Source organism: Ursus arctos, unplaced genomic scaffold, assembly GCF_023065955.2.
Source record: "Ursus arctos isolate Adak ecotype North America unplaced genomic scaffold, UrsArc2.0 scaffold_28, whole genome shotgun sequence".
NCBI lineage: Eukaryota > Metazoa > Chordata > Mammalia > Carnivora > Ursidae > Ursus > Ursus arctos.
The window spans coordinates 20,424,830-20,445,942 of record NW_026622963.1 but is presented as its reverse complement, the minus strand read 5'-3'; the positions used below and the strand labels follow the sequence as shown (position 1 = coordinate 20,445,942).

At 46.5% G+C, this 21,113-nt stretch overlaps 1 protein-coding gene across 4 annotated transcripts in view; it reads right to left on the bottom strand.

The window, feature by feature from the left end:
• PCSK6 (proprotein convertase subtilisin/kexin type 6) overlaps positions 1–21,113 on the bottom strand; it is a 179,203-nt gene that overhangs the window by 34,949 nt on the left and 123,141 nt on the right. For all 4 annotated transcript variants that reach the window (XM_026510261.4, XM_048221121.2, XM_057303755.1 and 1 more), the window contains one exon: positions 18,694–18,830. In XM_026510261.4, coding sequence (XP_026366046.3) covers positions 18,694–18,830 — 137 coding nt within the window. The remainder of the gene's footprint in view (positions 1–18,693; positions 18,831–21,113) is intronic.

Here is a 21,113-nt window from a genome sequence, read left to right as displayed (position 1 = left end):
CAAATACATTTGAAACGTATTAAATGTGTGTGAGTTTGGTTTTTTCTCTTTGTAGTTTTAACAGCTTTTTGCTTTCTCTTTTGAGGCCATGTTAGAATTGAACCAAATCTTCTATCAAGGTGTCATGCTCTTTAGTTCTAATGATGCCCATTGTCCTGACATTTCTGCTTGTCTGGTCTTAATAGAACTACACCAGCTTTCTTTTAGTTGGTATTTGTTTGGTTATGTCTTTTCCCATCTGCTTTAGGTTTTAACTTTTCTGGGTTTTTTTTTTTTTTTTTTTTTTTTTTTTAGATTCCATTCTTTAGACTTCTGTGGGTCAGTCCCAGCAGGAAGCAGACAGCATAATTAAACTGGGATAATCCAAGGAGGCTTTAATAAAGAGGCTATTTACAAAGGTGTGAGCGGAGCAAAACAAAGTGGAGTTCTTCGGGGCTAGTAACAGAGGGTGCGCTAAGCCCTTAGGTGTATTATATTCTACTGGCAAGGGGAGGGCTGGGCTGTGACTCTGAGGGATGCTGGCTGCTGGGGGCAGCTGGAGGGAAACAAAACAAAACCTCATAAACAAATATCTCCTTCCTTCCTCCATTCTCCTGTGGAGTTTCCCCTTGGCTGAACTCAAGGGTAAGCCACAGGCAAAGAGTCTGTGATTAAACTGGCCTCCTACGACAGGGTGGAGTAGACAAGAATTGAGAATGGGGCTGGTGCGCATGGGAAACACACCCGACACAACAGCAAATACATTTTTTAAAAATCTGAGATGGCAATTTTTGTCTTCTAAAACGAAGCCAATGGACTATTTACCTTGATTGAAACTATTGAAAGCTGAACTTGTTTTGTGTGTTCTGCCGTTGGTTTCTTTTCTTTTTCTTTTATTCTTTTATTCTTTTTTTTTTTTTTTTAACTTTCTGTGCCTCTGAGGTCCCAGGTTTATGCAGGTGCTATAAAACTCTCCGGGTGAGCTCCCCAGATCCAGCAAATAGCCTAAGGCACAAGCCACCACCATATTCCATTGACCTCTCTGACTGTCAACATTTCAGTCAGAATTTAAAATTCTTTTCTGTGGGCAGGCAAGACACTTGGTCTTCCTACGGCTGGAGGTAGGATTCTAGAACATCTTTTAATATTTCAATTCTGTCTTTGATTTGGGGTGATTTGTTAGCAGGTTAGAAAAAAATATTTACCTTATACTAAAAAAAAATTTCAAACATTATGGAGAAAATCAAATCCTAAACAAACTGGGAATGGAAAAAAAAGAATTATCAAAACTCTGGAGGAAAAATTGAAGAGTATCTGTAAAAAATTAAAGGTCAAATAGCATACCAGAAAAAATATTTATAGGAACTATGACACATCCTGGATTATCACATCTATATTTTTACCTGGAGTACTTCTCAGCTTAGTAATGACAGCACTGAGACCTCTTGGGAGACAAACAGAAATGGCAATTTTCCAAAGAAAAAACACACTTTGTACACAAACACACTTTGTTTGGAAAAGGTGTTCATCCTCATTAGTAATTATCACAATGCAAATTAAGGAAAGATATCCTTGATTTTCTTTAGAGCTGGCCTAGTGAGATTGTAAATTGGTTCGATTATTTTGAAAAGCAAATCAGTGATATGCATCAAAAAGTAGATATGCTTCCATCTCTTATTTGTCCTAGTGATTTCCTTCTGGTGAACGATCCCCAGGAAATAATTTTAAATTTAGGAGAAAGCCTTCCGCACTAAGCTGTCTATTTATAATAGCAAAAAAATGGAAAACAGCCTACATGCCCAACAATAGATGTATGGCTTAAATAAATTATGGCATTTCTACTTGGTGAAGTTTTATAAAAAAATATAAAATGCTTACGAAGGATACATAATGATATTAAAAAGTGCTTGATATGCGAGTAATAAAAAGAAATACAAAGTTATGAAGGCAGCACAGTTAGAACTCTGTAAAATGTCAGGGGGGAAAAAAAAGACCAAAAAGAAATATATACATATTTTTGAACATGACATGTTTCTGAAAAAAAAAAAAAAAGAGGTCAAATGTTCAAAAATTAAGTGCATTTAGACATTTGACGGTGGATCTGGTTGCCAGAAGGTTGACCAGGGTAGGCAGCATGAACCTCGAGCTCCGTCTTTGTATCTAAGTGCGGATGCCATCTGGAGGGACCTGAGCAAGGGGTTTCAGGAGAGCTCTTTCTCTTCTTCGCATCATTTCATTTTTCATTTTCAACCACATTTAGAAGTTTATCTGTAACAGTGTCAGGAGACACAGAACCGACTGGAGAATGCCATGATTCATCACCACGCACGGCGGCGGGTTTGGACCCTCACCAGCTGAGTGGGAATAGACAGTTCTTTTTTTCTTGAACTAGGAGACCTGGGGAATGGTGCCACTCTTTGTGGTCCCTTGGACAAGTAAAAGGGAGGTAAAAAGACCAACTGAAACGCTGAGTCTCATCAAAGCAAGAGGGGTTAGAAGCGAGACTTTTGGATAGCCGAGCGTATGCTGAATGTTTGGAAACCTTACTGAGCAATTCGGTTCTGTTTCAAGAGAAGCAGGAGTGATACTCTCTAATTGCACTTTCCAGAATCGAGAGAGTTCAGTGACAAACTTGAAAGCCGGCACAGGAGGCTTCAAGATTTCAATCTGACTTCCTTTCTAGCCGCCAGTACAAGATAGATTGAGCCATTGATCACAGATTGCAAAATTTCAACTCATCCCGCAAACGGAGATGAGCTCGAAACAGATGTCAATTAAAGAGAAGTCAGTAAAATAACAATAAAATGAGAACAGCTCTGCTCTTACGAAAAAAGAAATGCATGAAAGAGCTAACTGAAAGGAAATCAGAAAACCATGGAGCTTTTTATGATTAAAAAAAAAAAAGGAAAAAAACAGTCACACAAGAGAGACTAATTTCTTCCACTTTTACTGATTATTAAATGTTTTACTGAGTGTGCACAGCCAAAAACAGAGTTGATTAAAATTATATGAGCTCTTGATTTAGACAAGGTTCATGGATGCACGCACATTCAGGCACTCAACGAATCCTCCTGGACTGTGCTCCCAGGGCTGAGGACCGGGGGCGGGGCCAGACAAAAGCCCTAGAATTGCACCTCCAAGGGCAAACTCTTGTCTGTCTGCCAGCAGCAAAATCACACTGGGCCAGTCCTAAATATGATGCTTTTGACCCTCTCTCCCTCTCTGATATTTCCCACAGATCATTGAAACTCATGTTCGGTCTGCCACCTGAATATGGGCTCCAGCCCGGGTTCCCTAGAAAATGGGAGTCTGAGGCCAAGCCTACGTGCTGAGGCTTTGTTGGGAGGTAGGACCCCAGGGCAACAAGAGCAAGGGGGAAAGGGAGAAGGCAGGGAAGGGGGTGGGGATAAAATACCCAACTAGCTCGGGCTTCACAACCAAACAGCAGGGCGCTTGGCCAGGGGATATCTTCCAAAGAGGCTTTGTGGAGTGTGGGGGAAGGGCAGGAGCTTATCTTCTGTCTCTCATTGGGAACCCTCCTGTGCATTTTCAGTGTGTCCCCTGCCCCCCTCCAGGCAGCCGGATGCTGGGGAGCCCGGATGGCATGTCTCCTCTGGAAGTGGAAAGAAACGCCACAGCATCCCCAAGTCCTGCTGGGAAGGAGCTGACTCCCTAGGGAGTTGTTCCTACCTGTATGGGGACAACTGTGCCCTAGGTCAGCCTTCACCTGGGGGCACTGAGGAGATAAACTGGGGGCCAGACCTCTTCACTAGACAAGAGGCGAGGCCCAAGGGCAGAGGGGTTGAGCCATTCTAGAGAGGCTCATAACAGGTCCAGTGGGACATTGATGGCATAAAATGCAATCATTACACGTGCTTGGAGGTAGAAGACATGAGCCATATTTGAGAAGAAACTGTCCCCTGCTGTCTTCCCATTCAAGTGAGCCTAGCACCTTTGTAAGACACTAGATAATAGTAAAAGGCCGGCTTGCAGAATTGGGCACATGAGACACGCATATAGGTTCCAAGATGGCCTACCACCGAGAAATATGTGCTGATGCTTTTAATATTTCAGGCACTATGGCCGAACATAGATCACAACCTTTATTTTTTTAAATAAAGATTTTATTTATTTATTTGTCAGAGGGACAGAGAGAGCACAAGCAGGGGGAGCGGCAGGCAGAGGGAGAAGTAGGCTTCTTCTCCCCGAGCAAGGAGCCCGATGCGGGACTCGATCCCAGGACCCTGGGATCATGACTTGAGCTGAATGCAGAGGCTTAACTGACTGAGCCACCCAAGCATCCCTGATTAAAATCTTAAAAAAAATCCTCCAGAAGTTTTTTTTTTCATATAAAATCTTCCTACATTTGAATCTCATCCAGGCCCAGGAAGTAAAAATTCTGTAGTATTCATAAGTATTATTATTCCCATCACACATGTACAGTAATGGAGACCAAGCCAGCAAGTGGCTTACTGGAACTCAGACCACACCTGCCAGACATCCTGCTCTGAGCTCACCCCAAACAGGACCCAGAGCCTGAATCTTGTGCCACGACTCCAGTTTACACGGCAGCCTGGTCTTCCTCCCGCCACCCACCAGGTCACGGTCAAGTCAAATGGACTGTGGTTGGGGCTTGATCTTCATAGCTTGTCTGTGCCCCGATACCTTACTCTGCAGGTTTTGGCAAAAGCACTAAAATTCTTCCTGAACTTCTTTGATCTCGCCCGGGCTTCAACTTTCACGTTTGTGCTAAGGAGAGAAGCAAAGATGGGATTCCACGGAAGCGAGCAGGTGGAGTTGGGTATACTGGGCTGAGCTCCAAAAGAAAGCCAAGATGTGTGAGAACTTCTTAAGCAGCTCTGGCTCTGGGGAATGCACCCGCCACAAAGGCCACTGAAAAGCCAGTCTGTTTGTGGGGTAAGATCTCCTCGCAGCAGTGTCAAAAGCAAGCGGTTGGTTAGCAAGTTTTGGTTTCTTTTATTGGGAAAAAAAAAACATTGCTTAAGAAGAAGAATGAATAGAAATGCACCTGCTGAGTTCAAGACTTGAGTTTTCCAGTCAGTCCCTTGATTACATGGTGATCCAGCTTGCACTCAGAACAGCAATCCTGGATGCTACTGTTTCCAAATTCCTGGGTTCTCCAGAAAAGCAGAGCCAGTTCAACCTTCCTCAAAGGCACTGAGACTGGTCTCTGCCAGTTACCTCTGGGCTGGACCTTCGCCAGAGGTCAAATGGACCAGTTCCAAAAGGCTATGATTAGAACCCCAGCTTGTAGCAAGCGAGTGCGGGTGGGGGGTGTTTGGAACCTGAGTTTCCATGACAACCCACTACATGCCAGGCTGGGCTAGAAAAGTTCACTCCCATCAGGTGCTCACAACACGCCTCTGAGAGAATTACTATTACTCACAAGGTCCCCCAGCCAGTAGCTGGTAGAGCCAGTATTGGGCCTGAAGCCTTACTGCTTCAACATTCATGTTCTTTTCACCAAATCACACTGTGACCCCAAGTGCAGAATACCACGGACATTCTGGGTATTTGCCTCACAATCTCTGGCACTTCTGATTGTTGGCTTGCTAGCAGAGTATTTACCTTCCCGTGTTTTAATTTATATTTTCTTCGATTGCTACAAAGACTGAATACCTTTTGTTCACTGGTTATTTAACATTTTTTCTTTATGAACTGTCTTTTAGGCTCTTCGCTGATTTCTGTACTGGGGTGCTTTGTGTATTTCTTAGTGATTTGTAACCACTCTTCATATATAAAGGCTGTGTTAGTATATAAAGCTTTGTTTGCTATCATCTAATTGTGGGGGTTGAGATGCTAGAGAAAAAGAAAGTGTCTGCCCGTGTATTGCAATTTTTTTTATACCAAAGATTGTTTTTTTTTCACTCCCTGTCTTGGAAAAATGACTTTTTAGCATTTTGAGAATTCAAATGACAACTGTTTACTGATTAGCAACATTTAGTAGCTAGAAAAATAGTTTGATTTGTTAAATAAGCAGTTAAACCAATGGCAATTAGACCTTTACCCTTCTGAGTCGGTCTTGAGAAGAAATAAACCAATGAAATGAGAGCCCCTGATTGTGATGTCTAGTCCTGAGGGAGGCTCCAAGGCTCCACTCAGAGATGGGCTGGTTCTGCTGGAATAACGAGGAGATGGGGGCTGGGGGACAGAGCACATTATAAAGTCTGAGCCTTGGTCATACATTGAATGCATCTCCCTTAAAGGACACCCATCCCGAAAGATAGTCCTTTATCTCTATGATTCCCAATAAGATAGTCCTTTATCTCTATGACTCTAGTGGTATGCTAGGGCCACTTCGCACTGATGTATCGATTGTCAACATTTTCAGGAACTTTGTGAACTGATTGATAAATACAGCCGTTATTAAAAATTAAGTGATATAAACTTATACTTAATAAATCATATTGAAAACAAAGGTAATAAATACTCAAAAATCATCACTTCCTAATCATTTTACTGAATTTTGTCATTATCCATGCTTTGGGAGTTATTTACATCTATTCTATCTATACAGTAGAAATACTATCGACTTGTGGTTACTGTTTCCGACATTGCACTGGTGGCTTGAAATAGCCACGGGGCGAGCACTGACATGCAGAAATCGATAAACACTACAAAACCGGGCTTGATTTACTGTTGATTTTCTAGACTTCAGAGAGTGATGGAGGAGGAAATAGTTGTAATGCAGATTAAACTTAAAAGTGCATTATATCTGTAGTCAGCCATTACACTGGCGACAGCATCAGAACATTGAGGCAACATTCTTCCAGTGTTTGAAAACTATCATCCAGTTCAACAATGAGGTTGCCCACATCGCTGGCAAAGAAGTTCCAACTTATATTTATGCCAAAGGACAGCTGTTCATCAATTGCAACCACAGATTGGCTATAGATACAAGTTTGGCAAAAATCAATGAAAGCCTTCTCTCAGAATCAATGGGCTATACGTAATTCAACAGCGCGAACAGTGCATTTTATTATTATTTGCTAGCTGTGTGCTATACATACTTTGTATCAGTAAAATTTGTAATATTGCACATATATATATACACACATTCATATATATATACACACACACACACTTGCCCCCTGGAGTGCTCCTCGTTACCATGCACATAGGACAATGGGGGTCCACGGGTGGGTAAATGGGGACAGGATGACAGGCCTCAAACAACACCCACATAAACAGGCCTCTTAATTACAAGGTAACAGAGTTCTCCATTCAGCTGCAATTTGTAAAGAGGCTAGAGCATAAAGCAACAAACTTTGGTCACGGACCCCCCACCTGATTTTGTACAGTCCTGGTGAAACACAGCATATGCATTCACTTACATATTTTCTAGGGCGCTTTTCATATTATAATGGCAGAGCTGAGCACTTGTCACAGAGACCAGAAAGCCTAATATATTTACTATCTGGCCCTTTACAGAAAATGCTAGCCGCCATCAGGCTTGAGTGAAGTGAAGGAGACCATCTGTGGGTTACTCGAGTTCATCCAAAATATTTCATAAATATTTTTCTAATTTTAATTTTATGGTATTTTTTGCCAAGCAGAAGTTTCTGATTTTATGTGTATAAATCTACCCAAATCATGCTCTCCTCTCCAATGGCTAGCCAGTTGTCAAGAGCTTTTATTCAGTACCCCATTCTTTCACCACCAATTGGAAATGCTATACTTAGTGTTTCTCTGTGGGTCTACTTGTGGACGCTTTTTCTGTTCCCCCTGACTTATCTCTCTATACCAGCACCACGGTCATACTGTTTTAATTATTTCAGTTTAAAAATACAGTTGAGCTGTGAACAAATGGATTTGGACTGCATGGGTCCACTTATACATGGATTTTTTTCGGTAAATACAGCACTGTGAAAGTAGTTTCTCTTCCTTATGATACTCTTTTTTTTTTTTTTAAAGATTTTTAAAATTTATTTATTCAACAGATAGAGAGAGAGTGAGCCCGCACAAGCAGGGGGAGCAGCAGAGGGAGATGCAGGACTCCATCCCAGGACCCTGGGATCATGACCTGAGCCAAAGGCAGATGCTTAACCAACTGAGCCACCCAGGAACCCCTCCTTATGATATTCTTAATGACATTTTCTTTCCTCAAGCTTTCTTTACTGGAAGAATATAGTATACAATACATATACAAAATACGTGTTAACTGCTTATGTTATCAGTAGGGCTTACAGTCAACAGTAGGTTATTCGTGTTAAATTTTGGGGAGTCAGAAGTTTTTTTTTTTTTAAGATTTATTTATTTATCCAAGAGAGAGAGAGAAAGAGAGAGCAGGGGAGGGGCAGAGGGAGAGGATCTTAAGCAGACTCCCCACTGACCGTGGAGCCCGATGTGGGGCTTAATCCCACAACCCTGAGAGCATGAGCTGAGCCAAAACCAAGAGTCAGATGCTTAACCGACTGAGCCACGCAAGCGCCCTGTGAGTCAGAAGGTATATGTGGATTTTTGACTCTGCCATGCGTTGGCACCCCTAACCCCTGTGCTGTACAAGGGTCGCCTGTATGTTTGAATACCTGCATTTAATTTTTTTCGATGTTCTGTTGTGATTCTCTGTGTTCATTCTTCCAGATGAGCTTTAAGTTCATTCAGTTAGGTTCCTCCCACCCCTTTAATTTCATGGTGATATTGACTGAGATTGTCTTTAAATGGTAGACTTGTGGGGCGCCTGGGTGGCTCACTCGGTTAAGCAGCTGCCTTTGGCTCAGGTCATGATCTCAGGGTCCTGGGATTGAGCCCTGCGTTGGGCTCTCTGCTCAATGGGGAGTTAGCTCTTCCCTCTCCCTCTAGGCTCTCTCTCTCTCTCTCACTCTCTTGCTCTTGTTCTATCTCAAGTAAATCAATAAAATCTTTAAAACAAAAATCAACAGTAGACTTGTAAAAAGTGGCTATCTCAATGATATTGAAGCCGGAGACACAGTACAGAGGAAAACCCTTTAAAAATCAATAACCATCTATTCTAAATGCCTATTGTGTTTCAAGTGCTCTGGTGGGTCAAAAGAATAAAATAAAATAAATAAAGGGCTGTGCCCACACCCATGCTCGCTTGACTCTCAGTCCAAATGAAGCAGCCTCTCAGGAGAAACACTTTCTAGAAGTCATGCACACAGCACACAGCAGACCCCCCAAGTACAAGGCACCTGTTAGACTTCAATATTTGATTTGATCTCTATCTTATAATTAGGACGCTTAAAATAAAAAAACCAACCAAAAATATCCTAACGCCCAGATATAGGAAAACCACTGGCCACAGGGCTAAAAAGAGAAACATCAACTGAAGGCTGCCTGTGGTCACCGAGCGAGGCTCTGCCCTTGCGGCTGCGTGAGCTCAGTCAAGGTCTTTTGCGTAGATTGGAACTAGCTTCCTCTCCCACAAAATGAGGATCGAAACACTCACAATACGATTGCCGTGAGGAAGCATGTTAATAATATCACACCAAGCACTTGACACAGACTTCTAAATTTAACCCTTCCAAGGCCCTATGCAGAAGAGGCACCGAGGTTCAGAGAATGGCAATGATCTGTCAGGTCACGGCTGGCAAGTGGCAGAATATGGATCTGGTGGGCAGGCTGGCTCTGGAGCTGAACCTCTATGGCATGTCGGTTCTTTAAAAATAAGAAAATACGGGGCTCCTGGGTGGCTCAGTCGTTAAGCGTCTGCCTTGGGCTCAGGGCATGATCCCAGCGTTCTGGGATCGAGCCCCACATCGGGCTCCTCCGCTGGGAGCCTGCTTTTTCCTCTCCCACTCCCCCTCCTTGTGTTCCCTCTCTCACTGGCTGTCTCTATCTCTGTCAAATAAATAAATAAAATCTTAAAAAAAAATAAAATAAAAATAAGCAAATACACACACACACACTCATATATATATGTACCCACCTACACCCACACCCCACACACATAATACATACACATTCATGCATATACACACACCTGCATATATATATATATATATATATATATATATATATATATATATATATACACATACACACACACGATACCCACTCCAATCCCTGTGCTCATACACACAGTTTGACGCCCTGCCTTATTCCTAGATAGATTCCAGGGTAAAGAAAGTCCGAATAACCTAATCCAAAGAAACTAGCTCTCCCATGGCAGATGGAACCTTTTTGCTCCTTATACACTTATGGGGAATTAAGGTATATTTGCTCCCAGGCAACATTATCGTTGTTATTTTATTTAATTGTGCAACCTAAATCTCTAAGAAAGTCTTCCATGTTTGACCTCTTGGGAAGAAATGCTCTCCCAAGGTGTATCTTTATTTTCCCCAATTTCACATGGAAATTTTCAAATAAAGACAAAATAGAGACAACAATACAGCGACTTCCCATGTCCCCATCACAGTGTCAACAATCACCAATGTCCTGCACATTTTCTTCTGTCTATCCCTGCTCACTCCCTCCACCCCATGTCCCCTGAAGTATTTATTTTTTATTTTTAAATTTTTTTTAGGTAAGGTCTACCCCAAACATGGGGCTTGACCCCGAGATCCAGGCTTGACCCCGAGATACACGCTCTACTGACTAAGCTAGCGAGGCGCCCCTCTCCTGAAGTATCTTAAAGCAAATACTAGGGGTGCCTGGCTGGCTCAGTCAGTTAAGCATTGCCTTCAGCTCAGGTTGTGATCCTGGGGTGCTGGGATGGGGTCCCACATCAGGCTCCCTGCTTAGCAGGGAGTCTGCTTCTCCCTCTTTGTCTGCCTCTGCCCCCTGCTCCTTCTCTCTCTCTCTCTCTCGCTCACTCTCTCTCTCAAATAAATAAATAAAATCTTTAAAAAAATTAAAGTAAATCCTAGATCTCATTAATACTTCACTGGTAAATAGGATCATATGTACCACTAGCGATAAGAACCTTTTTTTTTCATAAACCTTAATTCCGTATCATCATCTAGGGCTGTTTAAGTTGCTCTGATTCTCTCTCTTTTTTTTAAGGATTTTATTTATTTATTTGACAGAGAGAGAGAGAGAGACAGCCAGCGAGAGAGGGAACACAAGCAGGGAGAGTGGGAGAGGAAGAAGCAGGCTCCAAGCAGAGCAGGGAGCCCAACATGGGGCTCGATCCCAGGACCCTGGGATCAGGCCCTGAGCCGACGGCAGACACTTAATGACTGAGCCACCCAGGCGCCCCTAAGTTGCTCTGATTCTATACTGACTTTTAGCAGTGAGATCACATGACAGCAGTACTTGATGGAGAGTGCAGAAACACTGGCTATCATCCCATTCCCCTCTTTGCTACATTTTACTGCTCCCCTAGATCAGTGGGAATCTGGAAATGCTGGTGAAACCAAGGAAAACCTGGCCTGTGTGGGTTGCTGTTTTTTTGGAATCAGAGGCAAGACTAGGGGGTAAAAAAAAAGAAGAGAAATTTCAATCAGGGAGAAAAAGTGAATTCTCTGCATTCAAGAGAAATGACATAGAAGTTTTAAAAATGCCATCATCTCAGTCTATTTATGACTCTGTGAATACCAACTCTGTGAAACTAAAGCCCATCGGAGCCATGGGACAAGATACACGGTGTTGATTACAGAAAGAGGACTGGAAAGCTTGCCTGATGATATTTTTCATTTCAAGTCCATGTCTCGCAACTCCCCTCACCAGGGAAGAGGGTGGGAGGTGCCCAAGCTCTTCAGGTGGTTGTGAAAGAGCGAGGGCCCGGGACAGGGACAAACTACAGCCCTGGTGAAGCTCTCCATGCAGGGCACGGAGCTGAGTCCTCAGGGCGGAGTGGGGTGCAGGGGCAAAGAATGAAGAAGCACGCTTCGACCTGTGCCTGCCCCGCGGATCTGGCATGGCGCCCGTGTGCAGTCTAAGGGCGTGCCGAGTGAATGAGAGAAGCCCTGAGCAAAGACAGCCCTGGTGCCGCTCAAGGCCAAGGTCACTTCCAGCTGAGCAGGGGAGGACCCACAGTGCCATGTGCATCAGGGTGCTCGCAGGAGCCCCAGGTCACAAGGAGGTGCTGGGGGCTTCCCTGCACCCCAGGGGACCATGCAGGATGCCTACCTGGGCAGGGGCTGGCCTGAGTGGTACTTTGCCTTGTGCCCCAGGTGTGACCACCAATGTGGGCTCTGAGGCGAGGAGGGCAGGATGGGAGGGGGGCCGATCCTAAGTTACTTGGTCTGGGTCGTCATCTTCTACACCTTAGCCAGGTGTGTTCATCCTCATCTTACAGGAGAAAAGGCATAGCACCAAGGCTGGGTGTCATTACGGACTGAATGCTTGGATGCCCCCCAATTCATATATATTTTTTAAAGATTTTATTTATTTATTTGAGAGAGAGAGAGAGAGATAGAGAGCAGGAGCGAGGGGAGGGGCATTGGGAGAGGGAGCCTGACACGGGGCTTGGGATCATGACCTGAGCTGAAGGCAGATGCTTAACTGACTGAGCCATCCACCCACACCCCCCACCCCAATTCACATGTTGAAACCTGCCCCCAGTGTGATGGCAGTAGGAGGTGGTCCCTTAGGGAGGTGATTAGATCAGGAGGGTGGAGCCCTCGTGAATGGGGTTAGCGTCTTACTAAAAGTGACTCCAGAAAGTTAGCTTGCTGAGCTCCCACCATGTAAGGAGACAAGGAAAAGGCGACCACCTGCAACAGGTCAGAGAGCCCTCCCCAGAACCCGCCGGCGCTGGCAGCCTGATCTGGGACTCCCCCGCCTCCAGAACTGAGAGATGACTTTATGCTGTGGACAAGCTACCTAGTCTCCAGCACTGTGGTACAGCAGCTTGAACAGACTAAGACATCAGAGATGTGGGAAAAGTGGAGGCAGGAGGATCTGACCGTTCCCAGGCCTGTTCCAAACCAGATGCAGGGGACTGAGGCAGACACGTTTCCCAGAGGACTGAAACTTCCTGCTTCAGAAAGACCCAGACTTAACATTTTGAGCATTCCAGACGGAAACCTTCTAAAATGCAGCCATACTTCTCCAGAAGATGTTCTGCAAGGTGGAACCTAGGCTCTGGGCCCACTGCCACCAGCTCCCTGGCCCAGGCCTTGCGGGCTCTGGATGGCACCTGGGGTGGTCTGCGGGGTGCTTGGCTTGCATGCCCACCCTGGGCGCTGGGCTCCCTGCCGAGCCCACTCCCCAACCCTCACCGTAGGGCCCACGCCTCTTCCCCAGTCAGGGGCAAGGTCCCAGTGTGCCCGGATCCAGCACTCAGTAGAGTTCAATACAGGTGTGCAGAACACAAGAATGAATGAAAAGCCACCTGTAAGCACAACACAGCTGTGAATCAGGACGCGTGCTCCTTTCCACTCCTTGCTTGTCTCCCGGAGGAGAGTGATCCTGGGAGCAGACACACCCTTCCCTTGGCCCAGGAACTGAAGAGGAACAGGAATGACTAATCTGTGACTCAGTCTTCAAAAAATAGTTTTCAAACGAATGACATAAATCAGGTTCAATCTGACAGGAGGTGAGGATTGCTTGAGCTGGCATATTGAGAAGACATGGTTACTTAATAAACCCTGGTCTTAACGGAGACATTACAGTACTATTTCAGAGCACGCCATTGGAGCTGCGCTGGTTGGTCTGCTTGCTTAAGCAATTAAGTGAGATGCAGAGATTTGAAGGATATTGAAGTGAATCACAAAGGTACCAGCACCTCATCCCCAAAACAGGGTCTCGGAAGCAGTGTAGAGAAACGAGAACTGCACTGCTCTTTCTGGCCAGCCTGTCTTGGTATTTGCTGCATTATTCTTGGCACCAAGACTGGTGGTGACCTGGTGCTGAGAGGCCACCCTGACCCGACAACTAGGGAGGGAAAGACATGTGCTTTGGGATTGATCATGTCCTAAGCACCGACCACACTGAAAGGCAGCTCCCAGGCCTGCCTTTCTCCTGGGCCCTGGAACACTGGAATCAGTGGGAAACTTTGGTCAACTGGCATCGCCTTCTGTGGCTGAGGTCCCTAACAGACACCACCAGACTGACCCGAACGTGTCAGGGTTGGAGGTAGCCCTGCTTTGAAAGGCAGACTGGGTGAAAGCTCATTCTCACTCCCCCCCCCGCCCCCGCCAGAGAGATGCTGCTGGAACTAAGAGCAAATCCGCCTTTTGCAGAGGGAGGACACGCTAATGCCTGGGTGTGCTGAGCATGCAGCCCAGAGAGAGGCACCCATCCTGCTTGCACACAGAAAGAAGGGCTTGAAATACAGCAGCAGTGGCGGGCCCGCTTGCCTACACTTGTTTCTGCAAAGGCCAGCTGGGGAGCGGCACCTCCCTCCAGGGTAACTCTTGTGCAAATGAACTGCCGTAGGAACAGCTGCAGGAATGTGCAGACTCTCTGGACAGCGTGTCCCAGTCCCCCAAATTCCAATACGCCACCAAAGGTCAGAGCTAGAAGAGCTTTCCTGGTCCTGTCTCACCCAGCCGAAGACCCAGGTTCTAATCAGGACCAAGGATGGACACCGGCCTGTTTCGGGATTTCACACAGGGGGTGGGGGGAGCCTTGGGGGTAACCCCTGCATTGCTAAGCAGGCGTCTGCTGTAGCACACAGAGCAGCTGATCATGTGGTGATCACAGAACGTTCCGACTGGACTCATTCATTCACCAAATGGCCACTGCACACCTGTAATGACCCACAGAGCAAAGGCACTGGGAACCTGGCAGGATCCAGAAGACAAGTTTCGGGAGATCAGCGTGGAAAATGAGGGCAGGAGCCAGGGAGCTGAGGCGGTGGGAAGGGCTGTGGGGAGATGCGTGGCATGTGATTTTGTGCTGGGTACCACGGCAACCCCCAAGCTCGGTACCTGCACTTGGGAGAATCATCATGGCGTAAATAGATTTCCTCCCAGTGCCCACCCCTGGAGGACCCCAGGGAGAGCTTGTCCACACTGTGGCTTTCGCTACCAGCTACTTGCTGACAACACTTGAACGTGTATTTCCAGCCCCGACCTCCTGGGAGAGCTTGTCCACACTGTGGCTTTCGCTACCAGCTACTTGCTGACAACACTTGAACGTGTATTTCCAGCCCCGACCTCCACCTTGACAACCAGGTACACATCTCCACCTGGATTTGTCACAGGTAGCCCCACCCCCAACTGAGTTCCTGATCTTCTCTCCAGCACCCCCACCCCTGCAATGTTGCATATCCAGGAAACTGTTAAGTCCATTCTTGCACTGCACAGAACAAAACTTCTGGAGTCATCGATGCCCCCTCTCTTCTCTGGTAGCCCTCTGATCTGTCGGCCACTGCTTTTGCAATCTGACTGCTTCGAATATCTCTACTGCTACCACCCTGGTCTGAGTCACCTTCTCTCCTATTGTGATGACCTCTTAACTGGCCTCCCTGCCTCTGAGCCTCTCCCCCTCTCCAACCACACTTAGGGTAGTCTAACCAAGCTGTCAGAGTGAGCCTATTAACACAGAAGTTCAGATCATCTCTCTACTCTGCTTAAAATCCCCCAGTGGCTTCCCATCAATCCTTGTGATGGCCTAAAAAGCCCGGCGCCCTCTGGTCTTGCAGGATCTGGTGTACCACTTGACACACCCCAACAGCACCTGCATGTTGATACACCCGCCCATGAAAAGTGCTAGTCTGGAGGGTCTGGGATCTCCTGGGCACCTGTGATCTCGCCACCCACCCCACCCCTGCAGGAGGAGGACAGCTCCAGCGGGTCAGGAAGAGGAGTGGGATGTGGACAGGCTAGAGATGGGGAAGGGGTCACCTCAGGTCAGCAAGACCCCCTCCAGGATGTGGACGAGCCACTTGGGCCACTGCCTCAGAGAGGGGCACTTCCTCTCATAGGTCTCAGAGAGCATCTCGCTCCGCTCTGTTTCCCAGCCAGCCGAGGACACCGAGGCCCAGGGAGTGACCCTGACTTGCAAAGTTCTTAGAAGTGTAAATAACCATCTACGAGAATCACAGCAGTGTGCACGCTCTTCCCTGCTACAGACACGGGCCTCGGACAGACAAGTTGGGCCGTGTGAACACACAGCTCAAGGGAAGCATGTGCCTGCGTGGGTGCGGCCGCCAGCCTCTGTCGTGCCGGCCCCCCGGGGCAAGCGGCGGTGCTGACGGGCGCTGGAAGTCTGCCTGTGCCCGCAGAGCAGGGAACGCTTGAGGATGCAAGTGGCAGGAGACGTCGGGCCTTAACTTTTAACAGCAGGCCAGGCACTCCGGGGCTTTTAAAAAGAATTCAGGAGTTTCTGACTTTTAAAATACGTGAATTTCCAGTGATTTAAAATTTTGCATTTTTGTATTTTTAGACTTTGTTACAGTAATGTCTTTTCAAAATAGCCATTTATTATCCTAAAGGCAGAAAGAAAGTGATTGAGGGGGAGCAGGGGAACCTTTTAGATGACTTGATCATTTAAAGTCAATTTTCTACATAAGGCAAGTCAATGCTCTTTTCTTCTCCCTGGTTGAAAAAAAAAAAATCCCCCGAAACTGTGCCTCATGAAAAATTCAGAAAAGGAACAGGGCAGAAGGTTCTAGCATGATCAAGAAGTAGGCCCCTGGGAACAACAGAAAAGTGAAAGCAAACCTCAGGGAAACGTCTCCACAGAGAAGCAAGACTGGAGCCTAGTCCTTGCCTTTCACCATGAGTCTGAATCTGACAGAGAGAGAGAGATGAAGACGTCAGAGACCGCTGTCGGTGACCACAGCAGAAGACGTAATGATTATCCTCGTTTTCTCTCCCGGTGTATCCACATCACCTCCATCAGTGCCTGGCCCAAAGTAGGAATTTAATAAAGACTGCTTCAAGAAATGGTTATGAGCCAAAAAGAGAGTGACAAAAGACTGCCTTTCCAGAGAAAAAAACAATCTGAGGGCAAAATTAAGAAACCCCTTCCATTTACAATAGCATCAGAAAGAACAAAATACTGAGGGACAAATGTCACCAGGGAAGCACGAGACGTGTGGACTGAAAACCACAAAACAACGCTGAAAGAAAGGGAAGAAGACCGAAATAAAGGAAAAGACATTCATATCCATGGATTGGAACACTCAATATTGTTAAGATGGCAATATTCCCCAAATTGAACTAGACTCAGTGAAATTTCTATCAAAATTCCAACTACTTCCCCTCCAACCCCAGAAAGCGACAAGATGATCCTATAATTTGTATGGAATTGCAACGGACCCAGAATCACCAAAACAAAGCTGGAGATAGTTCCCAATGGTGAAACTTGCTACAAAAGCTACGGTAATCAAAACAGCGTGGTACTGCCCCAGGGACAGGTGAACAGACCAGCAGACTAGACCCAAGAGTCCAGAAATAAACTCATAAACCTATAGCCAATTAATTTTCAACAAGGGTGCCAAAATCACCCAATGGAGGATGGAACACTTTTTTTTTTTTTTTTTAAAGCAAATGGTGTTGGGGAAACTAAATAGTCATACGCAAAATAATGAGTCTACATCTTTACCTTGCAGTATATGGAAAATTAATTCAAAATGGATCAAAGTCCTGAGTGTAAGAGTTAAAACCATAGAACTCCTAGAAGAATACGGATTTCAATCTTGACCTTCAATCAGGTGATAGTTTCTTAAATACAACACTAAAAGCACAAGCTATAAAAGAAAAAATAAACTGAATTTCATCAAAATTGAAAACTTTGGGGGTGCATCAAAGGGCACAATCAATATAGGGAAAGAACGACCCACAGAATGGAAGAGAACATTTGCAAATCGGGTAACTGGTCAGGATCTAGTATCCAGAATAGTTAAAGAACTCTTACAACCCAATAATAAAAGACAAACAACCTAGTTTTTAAAATAGGCAAAAGATCTGAATAGACATTTCTCCAAAGAAGATGTAAAAATGTCCAATAGGCCCATGAAAAGATGCATCAGCATTATTAGTCATTAGGGAAATTAGTGCAAATCAAAACCACAATGAGATATGCTTCACGCCCACAAGGATGGCTAGAAGGAGAAGAAAATGAAAATAATAAAACAAGTGTTGATGAAGACGGAGAGAAACTAAACCCTTCCCATCATGCTGGTAGGAATGTAAAATGGTACAGCCACTGTGGAGAACAGTCTGTCGGTCCTTCAATCAGTCAAACATAGCATCACCTTACGACCCAGCCATTCCATTCCCGGGTGCACAACCAAGGGAACTGGACACGTACGCCCACATAAAAACCTACGTGAGGATGTTCAAAGCAGCAAGAGTCACAATAGCCATTAAGTAGAAACAACCCAACTGTCCATCAGCTCAGGAGAGGATAAACCCAGTGTTATATATACGATCATATCCATACACTTCAATCGTATTTAGTCATGAAAGGGAATGAAGCACGGATACCTACTACAACATGGAGGAGGCTAGAAACCGTCATGCTAACCGGAAGAACCAGTTACGAAAGGCGACGTATCGTATGATTCCATTTACGTGAAATGTCCGCAAGAGGCAAATCCATAGGGACAGAAAGTCGATTAGGGGTTGCTGGGGCTGGGAGAGTGCGCAGGGTCTGATTCGTGGGTGTGGAGAGCATCCCTTTGGAGTGTTGACAAAGTCCTGGATTAGGTAAGTGGGGAATGTTCTGAAGGCCATTTACTTACACACTTTAAAAAGGATTTGCATGGGGAATTGTGCCTCCATTAAAAAAAAAAAAAAAGAATTACCAGAGACACTACATTTAAATAAAAGTCTGGAGTGAACAAAAGGGTGAGATACGAAGTGCTGTGTGAAATTCCCGAGAGCCACTGACCTTGCTTCTCTGGATTGCGGACCTGGGACGGCATGTCTTGGATTTCCAAGGTCCATTCCCCTTCGGCCTTCTCTCCCCAGCAGTGCACGGTCATGAACTCCCAGTTCGTAAACCCTTCACTGGAATGATCCAGCAATCTGCAATTGGAGACTCAGGGTGAGAACACAAAAGGGTCGGGAAAGGAGTGGTGGGTCGGGGACCAGGTCCGAGGAGGGCTGTCTCCCACCTCGAGATTATTCCTTGGGTGACGGTACGATCCCGCTGAACAGTACCTCAAAGGCAGCAGCTTTGAGAATAGAAGAAAAAGAGGCCTGGCCCTCAGCTGAGGCGAAAGTGAGGTAAAAGCAGGTGACTGCTTTCAAACCCTTGCATGAGGACCCAGCCCGGGCCAGCAACTTCACCTCCATTCTTCCATTGGGTCCCCCAAATATTCTGAGAGGCAGGCAGACTGGCAGGACTCACAGGTGCCCAACAGGGACTCAGCCAGCAATGGTCTCCCTCCTGCCATCCTCATTTATAGACAGAGAGGTCCCAAGTGTCGTGAGCAGTGGCAGGTCCGACAGCCAGTAACTGGCCGAGCTGGGACTCACTTGAGGGCATTCTGACCCCTGTTCTTGTTCTTTCCAGCACCAGGTAGTACTTAAGAGGTTACCAAGGAAGGCCCGCAAACCTCCCCACCCCAAATATTCCTTCAGAAGCTGTGTGGTCCCTTCCTACCCCAGCAGTGATCGTCCAGAGCCCATACCCCATTGTCCGGGTGCACAAAAGCAGACGGAGGCCAGGCCACATGCCCCAGGGGCATCACAAAGGAAGCCTTTCTAAAATGCTGGCTTGTGGACCGAATGAAACCTTCCCATCTGTCTTCGAGCCAGTTCTTGTGTGCTCTTCTCCAGGAGATACAAAGAAGGAAACGTGCAGCTCTCCAGGGCTTAACAGAGCTTCAACAGGGGCAGCTGGGGGAGACGACATAACCAACGGGCCTGGCTGTCTTCCAGCACGTGCAGCAGGCACCCCTGGGTGCAGCGTGGGGAGGTGCAGGAGCTCCCTCCCCTCAGCGAGCCGCCCCCTCGGGGGTTCTGATGAGCCTCCATACCCCAAGGTCTTTCCAGACTGGGACTTCAGCCCAGATCCTCTTTCTCTTGTTTGACGGGAGCAGGAAACAGGAAGCAACTCACGGGCGCCCTCTTCCTTCCAACACCCGGGGAGCAATCTCCAGTTCTCTCTTCTTCCCTCCCTGTCTAACTGTGCATCTCTCTTTTGGGACAGGGTCTTATCCCAAGGGCTTTTATTGCTCGTCGGAAGTTCAGATGCACGTTCTGTGTGATGTAAGATTGGATTCCTGATTTGGGTGTTCTCTGAACATCCAACAGGTGCCTAAACATGCTTATCTTATCGAGAGAACGTTCCCTGCGTGGGGAAGAGTGAGGGGGAGGGGCACAGCCTGTCCTTTCTGCCAAGAAACTGCAAAGGTCAGGGCTGATTTTCACACATGATGCCAAGCCGAACACAATGCATGGGACAGAACGAAGACAAACTGTCTTTTAAGGGCCAAAATACTTAACAAATGTCCGCTTAACTCTCAGTGAAAAAAATCTGGCAACCTGAAAATGTGCCAAATTGAGCAAGATGTGAAGGAAAGGAGAAGGTGATAGATCCCCAGATATAAACTCTTGATAGAATCTCAAAATCTGTGCCTTGGGAAAAAAACAAATTCCCAAGACTCAGAAGACTGCCAAGTGGCTGTAAGGCAGGTTTGAAGTGCTTGAGGGCACAGGAATAGCACACGGGTCGTCAGGAACCCAACGAACTTGGCAGGACCCACTCTCTCTCATATGAGGGGCTCATGCTGGGCCGAAGTAGGATGGAGTTTAGAAGGGAAGGAAAAACAGAGTGCAAGGAAGCCAGGAGGGATGCTGGGGTGCTGGAAGGTTCTTCCAGGTCAGGTAGATGGATGGAAGCGGGACAGGACAGGAAGCCAGCTGCCCGTGCCAGGCATTTTCATCTGCATCATCATAGCCAGTTCCTGTAGCAATCCTGACTGCGACAGGAGTAAAGTGACATTTCCAGAGGTGAGGAGTAAAGACAGGAGAAGTGGCTGGCTCGTGGGTGCCCCGCTGGGAAGGGAAGGAGCAGGGGTAGAAGCAGCTCGAGTCTCTGGGCTCCAAAGCCCATCTCGGTGCTGGTCCTTGCAGGTCATGGCTGCCCCGTGGGCCCACGACCTGCTGCCCCAACCTCGAAGCCTCTCGGCGGCTCTCAGTCAACCCAGGTCACCATCTGATGCCTGTTCCCTGTTCCTGGCTCAACGTCAGGGCTCACCACATCGGATGCCTCCTGGAGGTGACCCCCGCGGGAGCCCAGACAAGTGGAGCCTGTGCCTGGCTCGCGTGCCTGAAGCTGACCTGCCCATCTGTCCAGCTCCA